The sequence below is a fragment of the Colossoma macropomum genome, unplaced genomic scaffold, assembly GCF_904425465.1.
Source record: "Colossoma macropomum unplaced genomic scaffold, Colossoma_macropomum, whole genome shotgun sequence".
NCBI lineage: Eukaryota > Metazoa > Chordata > Actinopteri > Characiformes > Serrasalmidae > Colossoma > Colossoma macropomum.
Window position 1 is genome coordinate 6,672,946 of NW_023494810.1, and position 22,384 is coordinate 6,695,329.

Below are 22,384 nucleotides of genomic sequence, written 5' to 3' on the forward strand. Positions count from 1 at the left end.
AGGAGTCCTATTTTTTCTGTATCTTTTAATATTTTTGTTTTGAAGTCCAGAAATTCCTGTTATGTTCACTTATTTTTCTTTGACTTTTGACTTACTTATGCAAGACTTGTATCTATTCTCCTCAGAAATGTCTGTATTAACTATTTTAGATGTACAGGAGAAAGAAATGTGTAAGACAGCCAAGGTGAGTTTAGGCAGTTGCTTGTGTGAATGTTTTTGTGTGAAAAGGACAGCTTTTGTTGGGAGGACACAGCTGTAACTGGTTGGTTTTGAGATTTGAAGTATGGGAAAGTTAAGTGGCAGTAAGTGCACAAAAGTAAACAGTGGATAAATACTTATTTGATATTATACTTGGTTTCGGAAGCTTTTGTGTAATTTTCTGTTAACTGTGCTGTTGTGTAAGTTTGGGTCGAATGACCTGTTTTGCTGATTTTCCAAGTGTTACATTCTCTAACTGTTAACCTTCCTGTTTTTTTCTGACACTGAAAAACAAATAACTAGTAGTTAATAACAATTTTGACTGAAAAAAGAAACAAAAAGCATGGTATATGCGGTACTGTATATAATTTTACAGATGTGCATGCATTACTGGCTTATTTTTGCATATTTTTTACAGCCCCAGTTCCAGAAAAGTTGTGACGTTGGGTAAAATGTAAATAAATGTAAATAAAAACAGAATGCAATGATTTATTCACAATAGAACATAGAACACATATCAGATGTTGAAAGTGAGGCATCTTAGCATTTTCATGAAAAACATGAAAAAAGTGATTTCCAGTACAGAATCATGTTCAATGCAGTGCCGCCTGAGGGCCTGAAGATCACGAGCATCCCATATTGACCGTCAGCCTTGTCCCTTGTGTTCAGGGTTTTCTCCAGATTCTCTGAATCTTTTGATGATATTATGTGATGTAGATGGCTGGATATCCGAAGTCCTCAAATTTTTCTACATTTTTTAGAAGCAGTTTTTCGCAGATTGGTGAACCTCTGCCCATCTTTGCTTCTGAGAGGCTCTGCCTCTCTAAAATGCTCTTTTTAATACCCAGTCATGTGAGTTAGTTGTAAATTTCTTCTCCAGCTGTAAGTACCACTTATTTTTCCATCCTTTTGTTGGCCCTGTCCCAACTTTATTGAGAATGCGTTGCTGCCATTAAGTTCTAAATTAGTTAATGTTTTTCAGGAAATGGTAAAATGTCTCACTTTCAACATCTGATATGTAGTCTGTGTTCTGTTATGAATAAAATATGGGTCTATGTGATTTGCAAATCATTGCATTCTGTTTTTATTTAATTTTATTTATTTATTTTACACAGCGTCCCAACCTTTGGAATTGGGGTTGTAGTCTGTCATTTAAGACAGCTTGTGATTTTGTCCCTTTCAGGATGTGTTGTGAAACACGCGATATTTGATGCCAGGCCCTTCTGTTGCCTTTCTGGATGATGTAGGTCATGAAATGCTCTGAGCCCCCTAAGGGACCTGTTCAAAGATCCTTCCGGGATCAGGAAGCCCCCATATTGACTGCAGGGCCGGCATCTGAACTTCTGCCATTGGCTGGGTAGCTGTTGGACATGCACAAGCATGGCTCAGAGCTGATCTACTCTAATGATGCTCAGAGAGAGAGAGAGAGAGAGAGAGCGTCAGGACATTGCTAACGAAACCCAGTGTATCTCAGTGCGTGTGCCCTTGATTTACTGAATTAATGAATTTGTGTTTTTCTCTCTCTCTCTCTTTCTCCATCACACACTTCCTTGCTGCCATATGGATGCTGAGTAGTGGATTATGCCCTCCCTTAGTGGGGTTCTCCGAATTTGTGTGTGTAATTGCCTAGAGGAGGAAGCGGCTTGAGTTGCACTGCTGTTCTTGTCAGAGTGAATCTCAATCATGTGTGCCCTAATGTAAACACTCTTCAGAGCTGCAGAGAGCAGTTATGAAATAGCGCAGTCCAACTTTTAGACTGATATGACCAAAGACTTAAAGTAAAAACAAAAACATCTTGATTTACTGGACCATGAAAAGGCATAGTAGTTGATCTTGGAAATATGCAAATGAGCTTTGCAGCTAGTGCATGAATAACTGCTGGACATCAAGCAGAACATGTGCAGATGTTCCAAAACAAACCGTTGAAAAAGAATTGCGTTTAAATTGCCCAGCAGTGTTGACACATGCTGGAGTTTGTGGTGTTGTGGGATGTTTTGTGTGTGCGAACAAAAACAGCATTTGAATTTTCAGATAGCATTTCGCATGCATTAACATGTAAAGGAAGAGACTGAAGTTGGGAGGCTAAGCACATGCAGTTGGAAAGTTAGGTTGCTTAGCAACAGGTTGGACCGTCCTGTTGCCTTGATAAAACAGTTCTGCTGAAGATATGCAGCAAGTTTCCAGAACTATATAACTGTTTATGTAATCATGCGATATTGGCTTTAGATTTAATAAACTATTTATTTATACTTATTAACAAGAAGGATAAGTGTGTTTTGATTGTTGCGTATATGCAGATTCACTGGATGCTAATGGAGCATTTTGGTGTCAGATTAAAAGCATTATTATTTTTTTATCAAGATTTTAAGTTGTTTATTGCTGTAATTGACTCAGAGAGATCAGTGAAGGATTCTAAAAAAATAAATTGCCCTAAACTGTCCCTCATTTAAATACTAGATGGGATATACATCAAATAAAAGAAACAATAAAACCAACCGGAACAAAGTTGACTTCATAGGGTTCCAGACTGAAACATTTATAGTTACACAATACAAAAGTAAGATGTTGTGCTCAAATTAGCTAATTATAAAACATTTAGGCTGTAGGGTAATTTAAAGTGTCCATATATGCATAACAGGTTAGGCAAATGGATCAGAATCTTCCACAGCACTTCTCAAGACACACAACCCCATTTCCAAAAAAGTTGGAACACTGTGAAAAATGTAAATAAAAACAAAATGCACTAATGTGCAGATCATTTAAACGCTATATATTATTGAAAATGCTTCAAAGACATTTTGAATTTGTGCCAGCAATACGTTCCAAAAAAGTTGGGTGGGGGCAGTAAAAGGCTGGTGGTTAATTGGCAACAGGTCAATAATATGATTGGGTATAAAATGAGCATCCCAGAGAGGCTGAGTCTCTCAGAAGTAAAGAGGAGGAGGTGTTCACCACTCTGTGAAAGACTGCACAATCAAATAGTGCAACAATTTAAGAATAACGTTTCTCGGCATAAAACAGCAAAGAACGTTTGCTTTTCATCATCTACAGTACATATTAAGAATCTGGAGAAATCTCTGTATGTAAGGGACAAGGCTAAAAACCAGTATTTGCTGGCCGTGATCTTTGGGCCTTCAGACGACACTGCATTAAAAAATGGACATGATTCTGTAGTGGAAATCACTGCATGGGCTCAGAAACACTTCTGAAAACCACTGTCTGTGAAAAGTGTCCATCACTGCATCCACAAATGCTAATTAAAACTCTTAAATGCAAAGAAGAAACCACATATAAACAGGATCCAGAATTGCTGCCACCTTCTCTGGGCCTGAGCTCATTTAAAATTGACTGAGGAATTGAAATTCTTTTTGGAAATCATGGATGCTGAATCCTCCGGGCTAAAGACCACTCAGCTTGTTATCAGCACACAGTTCAAAAGCCAGTATTCATGATGGTATAGGGGGGCATTAGTGCACATGGCATGGGTAACGTGCACAGCTGTGAAGGCACCATTATTGCTGAATGATATATATATATATATATGTTTTGGCAACATATGCTGTCATCCAGACAATGTCTTTTTCAGGGAAGTCCTTGATTATTTCAGCAAGACGATGCCAAAACACATTCTGCATATATCACAGCAGCATTGCTCTGTATTAAAAGAGTCCAGGCGCAGACCTGTTACCACTGAAAACATTTGGCACATAATGAAATGAAAAAAAGGTGACAAAGGAGACCCCAAACTGCTGAGCAGCTGAAATTCTTTGTTAAGCGAAAATGGAAAACATTTCACTTTCAAAACTACAGCAGTGTCTCCTCAGTTCCCAAACATTTACTGAGTGTTGTTAAAAGAAGAGGTGATGAAACACAGTGGTAAACATGACCCCATCCCAACTTTTTTGGAACGTGTTGTTGGCTAATTCAAAATGAGCATTTTTCTAAAAACAATTGTACTATTTTCAATGAAATATAGTGTTTAAATGATTTGCGCATCATTGAATTTTGTTTTTATTTACACTTTGCACAGCATCCCAACCAGCTAGTTTAACAACTTGTTGCTGTTTATTTGCTCTTTTATTTTTAATGTAAACTGGCAGAATAACCTAAAATGGAACAACGAGACAGAAAATGAGAAATTCAAATTAACATCTCCAGGTCAGACACCAGAACTGATTCTGTGCAACCTCTACATTTTAGGGAGCAGGCTTTTCACATTCCACAGCCACTCTGTTCAAAATCTTAATAAGATTCTCAATTTACATACATTTTCAAGCTTATTTCCTCATCCTTATCAGATTATATTCATTAGACATAGAGTGCATTATCATCAGCATCTTTAATTGTTTTTTATTTATGTTAATTTATGACCAATATTAATGCTTCACCAGAATATATGCATTGTGTTGTGATGGTTATAAAGTGGTCCTAGACTCAAAAGGACTGATAATCAGATTTCTTTAGATTTCTCATTTTATTTTCATCGAAAAAATATTCAGTGTGATCTCATTACGCTTTAAGTGAGCATCCCCGAGGATATGGAGGATAGTTGTTAGATAATGTGTTAGCCAAGATGCTGATGAGGTGTGCTCACTCCTGTCTGCTGAGCTTGTGGCAGAGATTGAGGGTTGTCACCTCATTCAGGTCTGTCTTCGCAGATGATGGGGGACAGCATTATTGGAGCAGGTCCAGAGGTGGACATTTTACCTTATTGGAGGCGAGAGGCCATGATGCCATTATGGCTTAATATCAGCCACTTTCTCAGAGAGATAGTGGCCCTCCTCAGCTCTGCTCTACAGATTGATTAAATGGCTTTGGTCAGGCTTGAATTAATGAGGCAAGCAAAAACGGTTTATGATTATGTAAAGCAGCTTTTGCTAGCAGAGCTGCTGACTACCTTGCATAGCAAAGCAGGCAGGGAGTCAATCCCAACAGATCCTCTGGTTTACATATTTTCTGCATTTGAAGCTGGTCGGCAGGTAGTCTCGACAGGTCCCGGCTGTCATGATTCGGCAGTGACCTGCTGCAGTTTCACAGAGTTGTGGATGTGCAAATGAATACAGTACATTCCCTCTCGTCCCATGGTGTGATTAGTGGAAGAAGAATAAGATTCTCTTGTCTTTGAAACATGCTTCCCTGAAACATCGGAGGGATAATTTAATTGCATTCAGTCCTTAATCTCACCTAGCAATAGAGGCTAGTTGGTGAATATTGGATAAAAACTGCTGAAAGACATTTAAGCAGATTGTGTTGCATGTTTGTTGTGGACGTGTTAACTTTCAGACAGGCAACTCTCAACTTCATCGTGTTGATCAAAAGCCCTGTTTGAGCCATGTTGGTTTTACATAGGGAGGTACTGTAATTTCAGTCATTACCAATGAGAAGGAACACAAGACTGGAAGACTGGAGGACAAGGCCAACCACTAATTTGGAGCTTGACTTCAAAACAGGACTGCTGTGATCTACAGAATCTTTGGTGATGGCCTTATTAGAAGTAGAAGGAAAATAAAATATCTTAAAAATACATCCTGCCAAGCAAAATGATTTCTGTCTTGTTGCTTGGCATTTGTTAAATTTAATTCAGTTCACTTTAATATCCTAATGCTATTCTATTTGCCATTACCTGGAAGTTAGTCTTGGTTGTTTGATTGTTTGGACCTATTTTATTGTAATTTTAATGCTGACATGAACAAATGAATGTATGACTGACTGTTTGGGGTAATTAGGGAAAATTCCTCAAACACTTTATGCTGTATGAATCGGGCAGTCATGACATGATCTCTGGTGAAACTAATCCAGCTTGAATAAGGCTTAAGTGTCTTCCTCAATGGAGTCTGGCTGCAGACATGCACTCTCTGCCACAATGACACAAGCAGCCCAACGGCACGGTAACTTTTGGCAGCTTCTGCTTAGCGATATCATCACTTAATCCATCTTTCGCCCATAACACAGCGAGAGAGTTACATTTAATGTACCTCCCTGTTGAAAAAAAAACATAAAACCCATTAAAAGTGTCTGGTTCCCGGTGGTTTTCAGTAGTCGCTAATGGTATTCTGTGTTTTCCTGATGGGTTGATGTCACAGTGTAAAAGATTCTGATTGTTTAATCAGGTGTTTTGGGACTGATTCCACATACATTCGTTTCCTAATGGCCTCTAATGGCAACCATCAAGCCAATTCCTGTTAGGATGCAGAACTGTCAGGTTTTATTCCTAAAGCCCTGCAAACACAGTTACGTTGTGACAATGTACTGTTTTGGTGCCCACAGTGTCATCTGCTCAGTGCTCTCTACATTTTCACAATGTTCAACTGTAAATCCTCAAAAAGTTATGACAACGTTGTCTGACAGCTTTCTAGGAAGCTGTCCTAGAACCTCCAACCTCCTAGAATCCTTAAGTTCTATTTTAATCAATATTACAGTTTTGATGACCGGTTCTAATCGCTTTTAGTGTGGCTTTCATGAGTTTCAGTAGCCTTTTTGTTTTTTCTGCGAATGAACCCGACAATCATGTCTGATTGTCGGTTTTATTTTGAAAGTTTACATATTTAATTATCTTCTTATCAGTATGGCAACGTTAATATACATTCAATGTAACTCTTGTTGCCCAACAGTACGTGGTTCACTGTTTTTCCTCATAAAACTGACAAAAACACTGTCGTGGCAGAGTGAGCACTGACGTCATCAATAGGCTGGTGGTGCATGTCAGACTGAGACTGCATGTCTGCCATCAGTGCATGTCAGACCCATCTCGTCTTCCTTAGTATGACGATGTGGATTTGCCCAAATAATAATTTTTCCAAACTAGTAAAAACACGTATTAAAAATCTTTTGGTGGTTTAAACACCTTTGGTTGCTGCAGAGGGCTGGCGTCACTACTGGGGGATAAAATATAAAATAAAATGCTTTGGCTCTGGCTTTGTTCCCAAGATAGGGCTTTTGTCAGTTGTTCCTTCAGAAAAATAATGACAAGGCCTAAACAGGTTTCTGTTTAATTTGTTAAGTTAATGCAGGCAGGCTGATTTGCTAAAAAAAACACATTGAAAACCATTTTATTCTGAAACTTTTTATGGGCAGTATATACCGGTGCAAATTCTAAAAGTATTTTGAGTTAGTGAAGCGTGTGAGGCATCTAAAGCTTCATTCCTCATTCCTCTACTCTAGTGCCTCATAAAAAGATAAAGAGTTCCCATTGCCTCTTTTTTTCTGTGTATAATTTAGGAGCACTGATTTACTGCCTGCCACGTTGGCAGTTGACTATCCCGAAAGCCAAATTTAAGTGTTAAGTTGGTAGGTCAGTCATCCTCACACCATTCAGTGCTGGCAGAGGACAGACGATCTATAAATTGTACAGCTCTACCATATCTTTACATAATTTATCATCCGCAGTCATGTTGACTTCAGTATTGCTTTGCAGTAAGGCTGCTACAGATGGAAGTGTTTGTTAAATTATAGAACCTAATTAGTTTAATGTCAGCAAGAGTGTCATCAGAATAGCTCCTTAACAGAATGATGACAGATGGTGTAGCGTCACAGACTTGCCGATAAAACCAGGATGCGTTTTGACAGTTTCTGATGAGCGCAGTTTCAGTGAAGCGTCTGATCTAGACAGTTAAAAATGATCAAACTTAGTGGGGCGTATAAACGCAGAGATTGTGGGTTTTGGGGTGAAGTATTTGCATTAGCGCAATGTTTTGCGTGAAGAGACTTGGTGTCGTCTATCCGCAGTACTTCCAGTGTGTTTGGGTTTGCAGAACGTTAAAATAAATGAGGTGATAGTACACTGTAAGTGTTAGTGAGTAGGCGTGTTGAGATTTTACAGTACTCGTGGTGCTCACTGTTGCTGTTCCAGCTTCGATACAGCCTCACTCCTACATGAAATATGGCTAGATGTTTGTTAAGAGCAAATACTGAAGGCAGTGATGCTAGGTGCTGAAAGTTGCCCGTTCCACACAGCTGCATTGCTGCGGTTGAGTTCCACAGCACAGCTTATCCACTGACATACATGTGCACGTTGTGTTTAATCCTCAGCCACGATAAGAACATGTTTGCTGGCTGAAGAACTGACGATATACTGCGCTGGATTTAATTAAAAGTGTGTGCAAGTGTGTGGTTTAATAATATTTACAGTCACATGCAGAATGGAATTGTCTTTTTTATTCAGAGCTCCTGAAATAGATTTATTAATCCGAGCCACATTCTGCCAGAAATAAACATTAAGCTTCTATTCATCTCTCAACTAATTAGTTTTGCATAAATGCAATAGACTACATTTATTTACACTGGCTGCTTTGTACGTTACTTAGGTTTTCTCACCGAATTGAATATTAATAACTTGTTTCAGCTTCCGTCTGTTCTGCTTATCTTTACTGAATCATTAATGAACTACCTGATCTCTTTCGCTGTTCTCTCAGATAAAGATACTTGCAGATACTGTTTTGATCTTGATAATTGAGTCTTTGTTTAGACTAGTGTAAGAAACCTTACACAATTCTGTGCAGGCTACTTTAGTATTTCCTTATGTAGGATAACTGAATTCTACAAAAGCGCATGGTAATGCATGCGCATGGTCACAAATCCAGCCCTCATTTATGGTTACTGCAGTGACTATCCATGTAGAGTACACACTGGGACATTTCCAGAGACTCTTCAGCAGGATATGTAGCCTGTTTAAGCTTGTAAGTTGTTTGAGATGCAGCAGTAAGCCGCACAGATCAGGTTCTAGCTTCTAGCTTCCCATCAGTTGCATCTTGGACACTGGAAACTCAACACTTTGACCTGGGGTCGGTGTTACATTACAGTACAAGCTAAACAGTAACCCCTGCAATAGCCAGCTTACTATGTTATATGTGTAAAACAGTTTTAAGTCTCACTGGTGTAATTTTCACTAGGGGTCGACCAAAATGTGTTTTTCTTGGTCGATATTGTTTATAAAAGACAAGGAAATCTATAATGTAAGTAAAAGCTCAATATTTATTTGATATATATTTAAAGTTTGCAGTGTGCAAATTTGTAGTAACACAATCTCTACACAAAATGAACATTTAAGTAAGCATAATGTTTAATAAAATACTAACAATAAACATTTGAATGTTACAAAACAGTAAACATTTAAACATTATAAAACATTATAAAATTAAAGCTTCCAGACGGTATAAATTGGAAATGACGAGAAATTGTGATACATTTAACCCTTGTGTGGTGTTCAGGTTTGTGGGACACATTTTCCAAAAGAAAAAATTATGCGATTAATTATTATTTCAACCTCAGATTCCTTGGCCTTTGTTCATTTTCTGTGAAGAACATATAAAATAACCCATTTTCAGTGTCTTCACTCTGTTCACCCCCCACACAAACACATCAACACCACACAAGGGTTAAAATAAACTTTAAAGTAACAAAAAATTGCTAAAACTATAATACAAATTAAAAATATGTAATTAAATAACTAGTTCACCATAATCAAACACATAAACAAGTAAGATCACATAAAACAGGCTTTTTTCAAGCATCTTACATGCTATAAGCACCTGTATTTAAGGCTTACCTAATGTTTCTCTCAGTATTGTTACTCATTATTTTTGCAGGGAGCTGTTACAGTTGAAGTCTTCAGTCCATTTCTCTGTCTTTAATGTTATTAGTTGTAAAAGCAAACACACATACCATCGTTCTAAAGATGGTCTTATCCAGAATTACTTTCAGATGGTGGAATGCAACCAAATTAGGAAAAAAAGAAGTTTTAGTCTGAATATTTTACCCATCTGGTGTTTGTGTGTTTTTAATAAAGTCTGTTAAAATAATTCCTTGTTTATTTTTTTCCAATAAAGAATTTTGGATTCTTTAAAAGGCTGTGCATGCTTTGTTGATCTTCATTTTATTCTTCATTTTGTTGCCTTTCTTGGTTACTGTTTGCTTGATTAATCATCAAAACAGTCGGTACACGATTACAAATATGATCGATAGTGACAGCCCTAATTTGCTGTAATAAATCATCGCTCTTGCTCCTTGCCAGCACTGATAAGGTAATAAATTGCAGTTCAAGAATAACCTGTTGTAGCATACTACAGTGAACACTCTGACTGAAAAGCTTTGTCATTTGAACCCCTTTCTGGTGATTAATTGTGCAATGGTCAACATCCCTGCTAAGTAAGGCTTGCATGGCTTATCGAATTTACATATCCAGAATCTTTGTGAGAGAAAGAAAGAGTGAACAATAAATGTGGGTTTGAAATGTAACTCCTCCCAAAGCACAGCTGAAGCTCCTCTCCCTCATGTCAGGTAGAGCCTGCTGCTGTTTGAAGAGGGTGTAGGTGGAATACCCAGAGCCTGAAATGCTATTACATAAACATAAATTTCGGTGAACAAAGGCACATGACACTGTACTCAAGTAGCATGTAGCACTTTTGCATGGAGAAGTGTGTGTTTATATTTTTATGCACTCCTTCCTTCACAGTGTCAAGTTGTCATCTTGAGTCCAGGAGACTGTTTAGCCCAGACAGGGTGGTAGATTCGTACCTTCCATGCTGGAGAAGGTGCCTTGTATTTCAGTACAAGTCAGTCATTTTCTTGTAGTGAACCAAGTAATGCTGTATTGCAGATGAACTTGAAGGAGACGGCTTTCATACCTTCTTCATTTGTCATACAGGACTCTACTACTGCTAATAGTGCTGCTGTTGCTGCTGCTGTTGGTGTTGTTGTTTTTTATTGCTATGTGCATTAGATGCAATCAGACAATTTATTTTATCATTTTAGCTGATCTGTGATGCGATTTTATGACTCATTCAGTGGGTTTTTCTATGTTATGTTCACAGTGATGGACCCACGCTGGGTTTAATGTTACTCATGATGTTTTTGACATTTGAAGCTTGTAAGAATTATATATAACACATTCTTTACTTTGTATGTTGCTGCACTTTTTCATTGTTTTACAAGTTTTACATTGAAACTTTCAGTAAATAGTTCAACTTATATGTCCACCTATACCTGAGTACTACTTCAGGAGCCTGTTAGCCGAGCTGGTTGTTAAATTTTATTTTTTTTAATAAGCTTTATATGCTGCTGTTGTGCATTACACAAACTGGTCCCTACCTGAAAAGTGCTAGGACTCTCATATGTTTTGTAAAGGCTACAAGAACCATGTTAGAATTGTATGTCTTCTGTGGAAATATATGCTTCTCTCAATGCTTAATCTGAGATCTTTCCATCTGTTAGGGCTGTGTTTTATATGATTGTGTTAAAGTAGCCTGAAAAGTACAAGCATTTGGTAAAAAAAAAAGAACATGTTAAAAAAAATCCTGGCTGATGTAAATCGACCTAAAACAACCCACCACCAGCCAATTTTGCCGGAAAAAAATAGGGAATTGGCCATTCATGGTAAGTGCAACCCTAATTATTGGTGTTGTTGTTGTTGTTGTTGTCACTATTATTATTAGCATACTATTTAACATCATCCTCTGTTAGACTGTGCTTTATTCCACACAGACTGCACTGTGGAGTCCACAGCTAATGAAGACATCTTTTTTTCCAACCTTACATGACCCTCTTCACCATCAACACAGAATCCCAGTGTCCTGACTGTCCCCCTTGAATCTTCAGTCTGCCAACCACAGACTTTCAGCAGTGTGGCCTTGTACTGCTCACTCATGTGTCTGGAAGCCAGCTGATGGACATCTAGCCCCTGTTGGCACTTGTAAACTAAATGGCCCAGAAATAATATTCTTGCACTCCTCAGCAGGCCCTGCAAAATATTATGCAAGTGGACTGCAGCATTCACCCATGTGACCACTACTTCTTTTAATCTCGTCTTTTGGAAGTTTTTATCTTGAAGGGCGTTCTTTCAGAACAGGGAGGTTCCTTTAATGCACTCTCTCTGAGATTCAGTGCTCTAGCTCTAAATCTAGTGATTCATAAGGATCACTCCCAGTGAGTCAGCTCTCCTGACCTAAGTGATCACCTGCATGCCTACTTCATCATTTGTCCAGGTTAAAAGACACGAGTGACCTTTTCTCTTGCCACCTTGCTTTCCGGTGGCAGATCTCCAACCCAATCCTCCACACTGCCACTGGGCCCTGCTGTGCCAGGGCCTGGGCAACTGTCCATCATGCAGTATTTAGCTGCAGCCTGAAATATTCAGTGTGACACAGTGCTAACAAAAAGATACCACAACCACCGCAAGATATTCAAGTCTTAACTGCACACAGTACAGATCCATATTTTCCAGCGCTTCATTCCTGTTGTAACAGAGCTGCAGTTTGATTTGGGTTATACCTGTTTAAACTGGGAAGCCACATCTTATTTAGAAGATGTCAGTGTGAACTGGGACAGAGCTCTGAGCATCACTGAACTAATCGTATTAACAAATTAGTTTGATCTCCCAAACTTTGAACCATGAAAAGGGTGCTCACACAATCTCTGTATCTCTGATTCACTGCACATACTTTAAACACAGGAGAAGAAAGGTAATCTTCATGCTTCACAACAACAGCAAATTGTAAATAAGTTTGGAATTTATCTGGAATCTGTTGTTCATTTGTCTGTGTGTTGGCGAGTGCAACGGAGCTGAAGATTCTCCAAAACAAGCAGTTAGGAGGCCTCCAGCAGTCTTACTGATGGCTAATTTTAGTGAAGATCAGATAGTGATCCTTTTAAATAGGCACATCCAGTATACCTACAAGTCTACATTCAGTGGTGCTTAAGCTTTTAAACTTAATTTACAGCATATTTTGGTCACTCTTATTAAGAGAAGCAGCATCAAGTTTCAGAAGAAACCAAACTTTTTTCCCTAAGGCAGCCAAACCAAATAGCTTTACTGCCCAAACAGGAATTTGAACCCTAATCTCAAGCAAACATGGCTGTAACGTTTACCCACATGGTGATTGCTCTGAAATTTGGGGTTGGGCTCTTCTTTAGGAGCAACAACCACATCATGCAGTGTTATGCTTTCTTAAAGAGATTATCAGTGTTTTATCGGTAGCATGTCATTGCTGTGGTGTTGCTTGCATCCTTGCAAGTTGACGTAATATCTGTCTCAGATGACATTAATTTTTCCTAACAGTATGTTGTCATAATGATATGACAGAGTTTGTAGCTCTGTTTGTGTCAGATTTTTAACTCTGAGGCTACGTTCAGACAGCAGGTAAAAGTGGCTCAAATCTGATTTTCTCACCAAATGCGACATTAGTCTGAACAGACGCGCATAAGCAAAAGAACAAGGCTTCATGTTGCTTCATGTGGCTCATCCAGAGGTAAACAATTATGACTATGAACGAACGCCAGTCGCTCCCAGAGCTTTCAGTTTCATCTTCGCCATCATGAAGCTTCATCGACTGACAGCTGGGCTCATCACTCAGAATGTGTTCGAGCTCTCTGTAAAAAGCCATGTTATTCAGACACGGTCACTTCTTTGGTTCGCGTCTTTGGATTCTTGAAAAAAAAAATTCAGACTTTTCCTTGACGCTGCAAACTCGTTCTCCTACGGCCGCATTCGGTAATTTCTTTCAAAATCTCTTTGAACACGGAGTGGTTGCAAAAGTGCCTTCTAATTTTTGGGTACAGAAACATCAGCCTAAATGTTTATGAGGTCTCAGCATCCCGAAATGATGATGAATGTGGAGTCGGATTGTCAGAAAAGACGCATGTATTCCAATGTGGCTGTTCAGACTGAGTCACTTTGCCGCATATTGGATACGTATTGGATTTCAGTACCACATATGAAAGGGTCTCAAATCAGAATTGAAAATGTGTTTTTTGCTGTTCACATTGACACACAGACACACATCTGTGTCACATATGAAGAAACAGATCAGATTTGGGCCACTTTTACCTGCTGTGTAAACATAGCCTTTGTTTGTCAAGCGTTATTTACCTAATGCAGCCAAAATCCTAGCTTTACTGCTTAAACAGGAATTTGAACACAGATCTCCAGCAAACACAGCCATTACATTTCTCACAAATGGTCATTGCTGTGAAACTGAGGGTAGAACTCCATAACAGCACCACAGAGCCTGGCATAAGTCCCTGTTTTTTTGGTTAAGCAATTTGTTAAAACCCATTACTGCCATTTGTTTGTTGTTAAAAATAACCACATCGTGCAAGATGATGCTTTCCAAAAGAGATTATCAGTGTTTAATCAGTAGGATTTCCCCCACTGCTGTGATGCGTGCATCTGTGTCAAGTTGGAGTTACTGGAGTGGAATCTGCTCAGGTGGTCAGTATTGTACCAGAAGGGGCACTCAAGTGCTGAAGCTAGTGCGAGCCAAGCTGACCCACAAACTCTTTTTCTGGGGTGAAACTGAGCTGAGCCTCATTAGAACTTGAAGAATGGCCATGTGAAATACAAACTTAATACACACCAGTGCAAGGCGACCTGTGCTCGAGCCCCTTTGGCCTCTACGTCTGCCTGTGCCTGGCTACACTGAAGTTGAATGGCAGCTAGCAACAAAGACTAAATAACTAACTGCAAACCATCAAACATACACCTGATTCTTCTACAAAGACATAGTGATACATTTTAGATGATGGTATGTTTTTGTTTGTTGACCTCATCTCTTGCAGGAGAGAAGCAAATTTTTTAATCCTCTAAATATTGATCATAACTACCGTCGACCCATAACTAACATCATCTATCACCCACCCCCTCGCTGTGCTATGTTTAAGCAGTTAGTCTTATCTTTCCTCCTGAGAGAATGCAGTGTGGCAGATAAATGACAAGCAGTTATTAGTTTCACCGGTTGGTCAGGTTCCCCATTGCTTATAGGGATTAGCTGACTGGCAAATATCGTTCCGGCTTTATTGAAGGCAATAAATTTTCTACCATACTGCTTGGGCGTGCTACTGACTCTGAGTTTTTCTTTACTCTGGGTACTTTCCATTAAGAATGTCCTCAGATGGTAGATCAAATTCAGTGTCACCCTCTGTAACCTACTGCAATTGGTTTAACTTAGCATCCTTTCACTCACTGGACTCCCACATACTCCTAATTCTTCATGCACACCTCCACAAATGCATATACACATAGGCCTACACACTCTCTCTCTCTCTCTCTCTCTCTCTCTCTCTCTCACTCTCTCTCTCTGTCTCTCTCTCACTCTCTCTCACTCATGCACACTTACTTGCACATAAGCACACACTCGCACGCACACGTATATATACAAACACGCACATGCCTCATACTCCTACTCACACAGACAGCATGTTATATCATCCCTAATCCCCAGTGCACGTCTTTATCTGTGTACACAGTGAATAAAAACATGTACAAAGGGCCAGTTTAAGGTTTCTGATTTGTGCCTTCAGTAGCTGTGCTTGCCTCAGAGCAGTACATCATGTTTTCAGCTCCAGTGCATTAGAAACACATCTTGAAGGATAAATGGTGATTTTTTTTTCTCTTTTGCTAAACAAGGAACATCTTAGGTCATGATTCAGTATCTTGAGTTTTGTGATGTCCTTGCTTTGATATCAGGACCATTCTACTGAATTAGTTTGAACTGTTTCCCAAAGTAGAAACTGTTTAAAACAAAACAAAAAAAACAAAAACAAACAACAATTAAGCTTTTACAAGGGTCATGTTACAGTCAGTTTAAACCCAAGGCATTAATTGTAACAGTATTAAGCTAAATATAAACAAAATCATCATTTATAGGATTGGGAGGTGGCTGTCCCAAACACGAGGTGGCTCCCAAATTTGTGACAAAATTTTTTTTAATTTATCATCAGTTTAATTTTTAAGTAAAAAAAGCTGTATTAAAAATGCTGTCTCTCGTTTTTAGAAACTAAGACCCCTCATGGCCACATGATGGGTGGTTAAATTCCCTTGTTTTAAAGTAAAGATGTCCCAAAAGTCAGAAAATCAAACAACTGTTTAAGCTGTGTTTTTCATTTACGCTCAAAATTAACTGAAATTGTCACATTCAGTAGTTTGGTAAAATTTACTTTTGGTAACGTGTCAGTAGTGGCTTGATTGAACATTCCATTTCATCACTACTAAAACAATAATTTGTTTTAATAAAAATAAGCATAATTAAAGTATAGGATCACTCAAAGCAGAAGGGTTTTAGTCTTAAGTCCAAGTCGGTCAAAAATCTGAAATGTGTTTTTAATTCTGACGTTGAACCGCTTCTATAGAATGGGGCATAAACAACTCAAGATTCAGTATACATGATGCCTACATAAGCTCTTAATGACAACTGATGTAGACCTGCAGAAACATTTATAAACACTTATTACAACAAGCATCATTTGTCATGAAGGTTGCATTTTTAACTTTGAGCTTAACAAAACAAATAAAACTGAGCATTTTCTGTGGTGCTTAGGTAGAATGAGATTCATTTGACCATTTAGAAGGTTAAATCTATGTCACATCATCAGCATTATGTTAGTTGTCATATACACTAAGCTATAAAGTCAGTTGTTATAACCTGCTACATCATTTTACCCAAGGAAACGTCATAACAAAACCCAATGCCACTATGGCATCAAAGCTGACAAAAGCAGCCTTTTTAGCATTTGACGCTTATTGGAATAAGCCTTTATTAATGTTTAGGGTAATGTCAGTTGTCATAACAAGCCTATATAATTGCCATATAGCCTTATGAATGCTGCACTACAGTAAATTGTTACCAAACAATCAAATCAAACCACAAAAGACAAAAAACTAAAACAACCATAAATTGTAGTAAACACTGCAATATACGAACAATAAAACAAATTATCTTGCAGATAGAAATAATTTGATGTTTTTCGCTCTGGAGCTCTGAAATTTCTCACTGTAGGTCACAGCTTTTCAGCACTAAAACTCAGATATACGACCTCAGATAACACAAACCTGACTTTAGAAACTTCGCTTTGAACATCTGAGGCTTTCAGAGCTCGTCCTCTGTTGTGCCACAAGCTTTCCTCAAGAGGAAGCCCCAGTTGAATGGATTTGAGTTCTGTGTCACACCCTAAGCACTTTACCCTGAGGGTGACTGAACATTTCTTTGGTTTCTGTTCCTCTTGTCCTTACAGCGTCTGGCATTTACAGGCTCCATACTCTCAAATGACTGTAGGTGATGGAGGAGCATGAGCAAAATGCAAGTCGACCATTTTTTCAGGCCAATCAATTTGGGGTCAGCTGAGGTCTCACAAAATGAGATATACTGTCCTTCATTTCTCCAGTGTGGTGCACACAACAAATCAAAGTTTCTCCACCCAGTTATGCTTTGAAGTTGTACTAAATCCAGATGTCATTGTGACTCTCATGAATTTCATGATGACTGGGTTTGTGAAGATTACTCTGTCGTCCCATAAGCTGGATTCCCTTGTCCTACAGCTGAACTGAGGTCAACAGGAAGTCTCATCAAATCTCTCTAGATGTGTACCCTTTAGCTGCTGTCCATAAGAGTTAGAAACATTGCTTCAAAATATATTTAGCACTGTTTATGTTCTGGTAACACAATCTGATGTTCACAATCTTAAGAACATTCTGTTCTTTTTTGCATTACTGTTCATTTAATCTAAAGCGTTCTTATTGAAATGAGTTGTTTCATCTGATGAAAGTCGTTCTACACTCTTTTTTTTCTTACAAATTTAAACATATCTATAATCTGGTTATTGTGTGCTTTTTGTAACTATAACGGATTACAGTTTGGTATTTTAAGCTGTAATCCTGTTGGATGTTTCCTGTTACTCTCAAACCTTAGTGAGTGCTGGACCTAAAGAAAAATATCTGGGCTTCACCTAAACTTGTGAAAGAAAAAATATTTGTTTTAAAATGACTTGGCGAAAGTGTTCTCTAATAAACGAAATTGCTTTTTTTCACACTTGCGGCAGTGCTTCTCCCTGTTGAATAAAATTGAAATACAGGAGAGAGGTCTAATAACGTTATGTCTCTTCACAGAAACCTTGGGAAGTCTGGACTGAGGGTATCATGCCTTGGGTTAGGTGAGTGCTCTTTGACAACTTTTAATAAGGCCATGAAAGCTATCATAGTGAACAAGGAGGACATGGTCAAAGCAAAAAAAAAGAAAAAAACAAATCATCCTTTTTTCTAAGAAATGCTGAAGACCTGATGATGCTAGTGTAATCTTTTCGCTTGCACTGTTTTGTTCCCTTCAGCGTTAAGCTCATCCCTGTTAGATTAGGCCTTTCAGAAAAATCTCTTCATCAAGAAAAGAATAGTAATCATGTAAAGCGCATTAGCTTTGTACGAAGCAGGGAGTGATTCCAGCTCTTTTCTGCAGGAACATGGGTGACGTTTGGCGGTCAGATCACAGACGAGGTAAGACCTCTCGTAAACAATCCTATTTTAAGGTGTTTTTGACTAGAGAGTACTACCTAACTCTGATAAAAAAAAAGCCTTCATAGAACATGTTCCAACAACTCTAATAGCTAAATACCCTCTTAAATTAAGTATATATGTTTGGCCAACTCATAAAGTGAACTCACGTGGAGGTAGAAGGTAGTATGGCGCAATCTACATGGAAAGTGCTGAATAATTAAAGGCAGTGACGCACCTTAAATGCTGCTATCCCCCCGATCCCCTCCTCTCCTCTCTTCCCCTCTAACAGATGGCCGAACAGCTGATGACTCTGGCTTATGAGAACGGGATCAATCTGTTCGACACAGCCGAGGTCTACGCTGCAGGAAAGTGAGTGAGCCAAAGTTGACATACAGCACACCTCTGCACGCCGAATATATCCACATTGCCATACACTAGAACATATGCCAGTGTTCTAGTCCAGCCCCACTAGTTACATAAACAGAATGGCTCCAGGAGAAATGAGATACAACTTGATATATACTGGCAATTGAAAGTGCACCTTGTACACTGATATTTGCCAACTGTTTTAATGGAAATTCAGGTGACAGAACGGCCAGCACACCAGATTTAAATTCCCTGCGTTCCAGGGGTGGGGGGCTATAAAAATGGTGGTGTAAAAATATATACTTTATAAAACACAGAGAAAATAATTTTGGTGAGTGGCTGGCAAGAAAAGCCACATCACTGGCTTTCAGCAATCAGTTTGCCTTTGAGCAGAGTTTATCTAGGTGGACCTGCAAATTTGCAAACCTTAGAAGAGTCAGCCAACATAAAACAAAAGGGTGAGCTGTGGCATCTTCTTTATGAAAAATACTAAACAGTGTAATGTTCCTCAGTCTATGTGTTGTCGCTTATTACTCACAGTGGAAAAAACAAACTAGTTAACCAGTAAATGTTAACTGTTTACTGAACTGTACATTCCCTCCAAAACTACCTGAAATTAGGACCACACAGACTTGCCTGACTTTAGCGCCACTAAAACTAAAAGTAACTAAAAGTTTAAACTAAAAGATTGATTGAGTGCTAAACATGAAGTTCAGCGCAAGGCTAAAGATTCGTAGTTTGTGTCGAAGTGCTAGCTAAGAAATGTAGGCCCAGGCATCCCATTCATTTTGACAACATTGAGTGGAGTCCCTCAAGCTTCAGTTTTAGGGCATTTGCTTTTCTGTTTGTACATGCTACCTCTAGGTGATGTCATTAGGAAACATAGTATACATTTTCATAGCCATGCTGATGACACCCAGTTATACATTTCCATTCCTTCTGATGATCAAGACAGACTGACCAGCTGTGTGTCAGATATTTAAAAGTGGATGTCGCAAAATTTTCTACAATTAATTCACCAAATAAACAAAATACTGACTGTTGGTACAGAAACTCAGAGAAAAATGCTTTATGAGAAACTTGGTTCTTTAGCTTCGTATACAAACCTGAAGTACGAAACCTGGGTGTGATCTTCAACTCTGAGCTCTGTTTTATCTCGCATGAAAACGCCACTAAAGCAGCTTTTTATCATTTGAGAAACGCCACTAAAGTTCGGCCTTTTCTATCTCAGAGCGACACAGAGAAACTTGTTCATGCATTTGTTACAGCAGAGTTGATCACTATAATAATCTTCTTACTGAGCTTCCTAAGAAAAAAGTACATCCCTTACAACTTGTACAAAATGCATCAGCATCCTAACAAAAAACTAAGCAGAGAGATCAGATCACTCCCATTTTAAAAGAACTGCACTGGCTGTCTGTATCGTTTAGGATAGATTTTTAAGTTCTGCTACTAGTTTTTAAGGCTCTAAATGACCTTAAAGCACTGCTTACATCACTGAGTGTTTGTCTGTTTATGTTCCAGCACGTGATTATTATTATTAAGAGAGTTGTTTTCTAATTTCTGTAATGTGTATACTGATGTGTATGGGGCGGGAGGGAGGGAAAGAGGGGTCACAAAATATTTTTATCCTTAAAAAGGGGACACACTCTGAAAAAGATTAAGAACCACTGTTCTAGATCATTGAAAATCTTTATGAAAGTGTGACAGAGCACTTCAGTGCTAAAAGATTCTGACAAAATTAAAAGAACACCACTTCAGTTTTTTTTATTTTGTTTGTGTCTTTTGTTTGTTTTGTTTTGTTTGGTTAAGCAGAAGAAATGTAACATTTCTTAATAGCATTATTTTAGCAAGTTTAATTTCCTTGATGAACATGATGAATTGATACATTAGCATAGTCTAATCATGAGCTGTAGCTGCTGGCTGTAAGCTGATTGTTTTGATCAGTTCATTGTTAACTAAATATTTGCAGAACGTTAGCTGACCACTAGTTCATATTGGCTCCTATCGATGTAGTTTGCATGACCAGGCAATTTAGTTGAACTTGCCTCCTACCTACGGTTCTCAGTGCGCATTGCCTGGTGGGTGAGATGCCAAATGATTTATTTGCTGGTGGTGTGCGCAACACAGTAGAGGGTGTGCTTCACCTCTTGGTTTGGGTCAAAGGTTGTATATGAGCCTCTCATGGGGAGATGCAGTTAAAAACGGCCAGCTGTGGATTAAGTCAAGACACAGCAGTGAAATACCAGATAAATGTCCCTTTCACGTGTGAGGGGGTGTACGGAAAATGAAGATTAAAGGTCAAAAGACTGATAAACTGGAGCTCTCATATGGAGATTTTGACCATAATGCTCTAGAATACCCATTATAAACGTAGGACAACGCATTTTAGTGAGGCTTAATCTCTGCCAGCCTTTGTTTTGAGCAGGATGAAGCACAATAATCTGAGAGATTATCGTCCTTCTACAGTACCTAAGATTACACAACTTAGTCATCACCATTCCTCACTGCGCCATGAATTTGTTCCAGCAATATGCTGAGTGCTGGGAGAGATGATAGGAAGGAATTAGAAAACAAACACGAAGCAGGGACCTAAAAATAAAATGCATGACCATTTTTGAAGGCAGTTGACAAACACTTAATTTCTAGTTTTTGCCAATACCAAATGTCAGTACTAGCAGTGTTTACACTTTATTAGTTGTGTTAAAACCTTAATCAAGAATCAGCTGGCTGACAACATTTTGTACTGTAGCATCATGAGTTTTGTGAAGTTTTCATGAGGCTCCAGAATGGTAGAACAATCAAAAATGGGCCCACTTGTCAGAAGATCATTAATTCGATCCCTGGCGATGCCGCAGCCACCCGCCATCTCCTCCCATCACTTAGCATCTATTTAGCTAACATAACAGCATTGGTAGTTAGCAGTCTCCTTTAATTGTCTTGAACGGTCAAAGACGTTGCATTATCAAGAGTTTAGTGGCTGGCTTCGTATGTCTCAGCGGAAGCGTTTGCTAACCTTCACCTAGCTTGGGAGCATTGTGTGGTGGGGGAGACCTGAAGACCTAAATTAGGGTAAAAAATTGGGTGAAATTTCACATCACCAAGCCTTAGTTGACTATGATGTATAACACAACAACATATATTTTTTTAATAATTTCTTAGTTATACTATTATAAAAATGAGCAATGTTCAGTTCATAATTCAAGCAAAAACAGATAACGGAACCTAAACATTTGCCATGACAAGATAAGACCCCTTTTTAAATATACCATCGCTCAGACTCTCCAGATTGTAGCTAAAAAAATCAACAACAATTTTAAAAACAAGTTATCCTAGTTAGTTATTGTAGCCTTAACCAAAAATTAATGGGTAAGTCAGCCCACTCCTGTGGAGATACGCACATGCATAGTAAACGAAGCAACCTGAAAATTTTTGTGCATTATTTGAGCCAAATGCTACAGACTTCTTTAAAATGATTTTTGCCAGATTCTACCAGCAATTTCAAACGTTTGTGTGGGTCTCTCCTTATTCAAGGAGAAAAGCACCTGATCTTGTATGAATGGAAAT

General features: G+C 38.5%; 1 protein-coding gene across 5 annotated transcripts in view; it reads left to right on the forward strand.

The window, feature by feature from the left end:
* Positions 1-22,384, forward strand: part of kcnab2a (potassium voltage-gated channel, shaker-related subfamily, beta member 2 a) — a 156,006-nt gene that overhangs the window by 107,530 nt on the left and 26,092 nt on the right. For all 5 annotated transcript variants that reach the window (XM_036559208.1, XM_036559210.1, XM_036559209.1 and 2 more), the window contains 3 exons: positions 18,071-18,114; positions 18,414-18,451; positions 18,741-18,820. In XM_036559208.1, the coding sequence (XP_036415101.1) occupies positions 18,071-18,114; positions 18,414-18,451; positions 18,741-18,820 (162 nt within the window). The remainder of the gene's footprint in view (positions 1-18,070; positions 18,115-18,413; positions 18,452-18,740; positions 18,821-22,384) is intronic.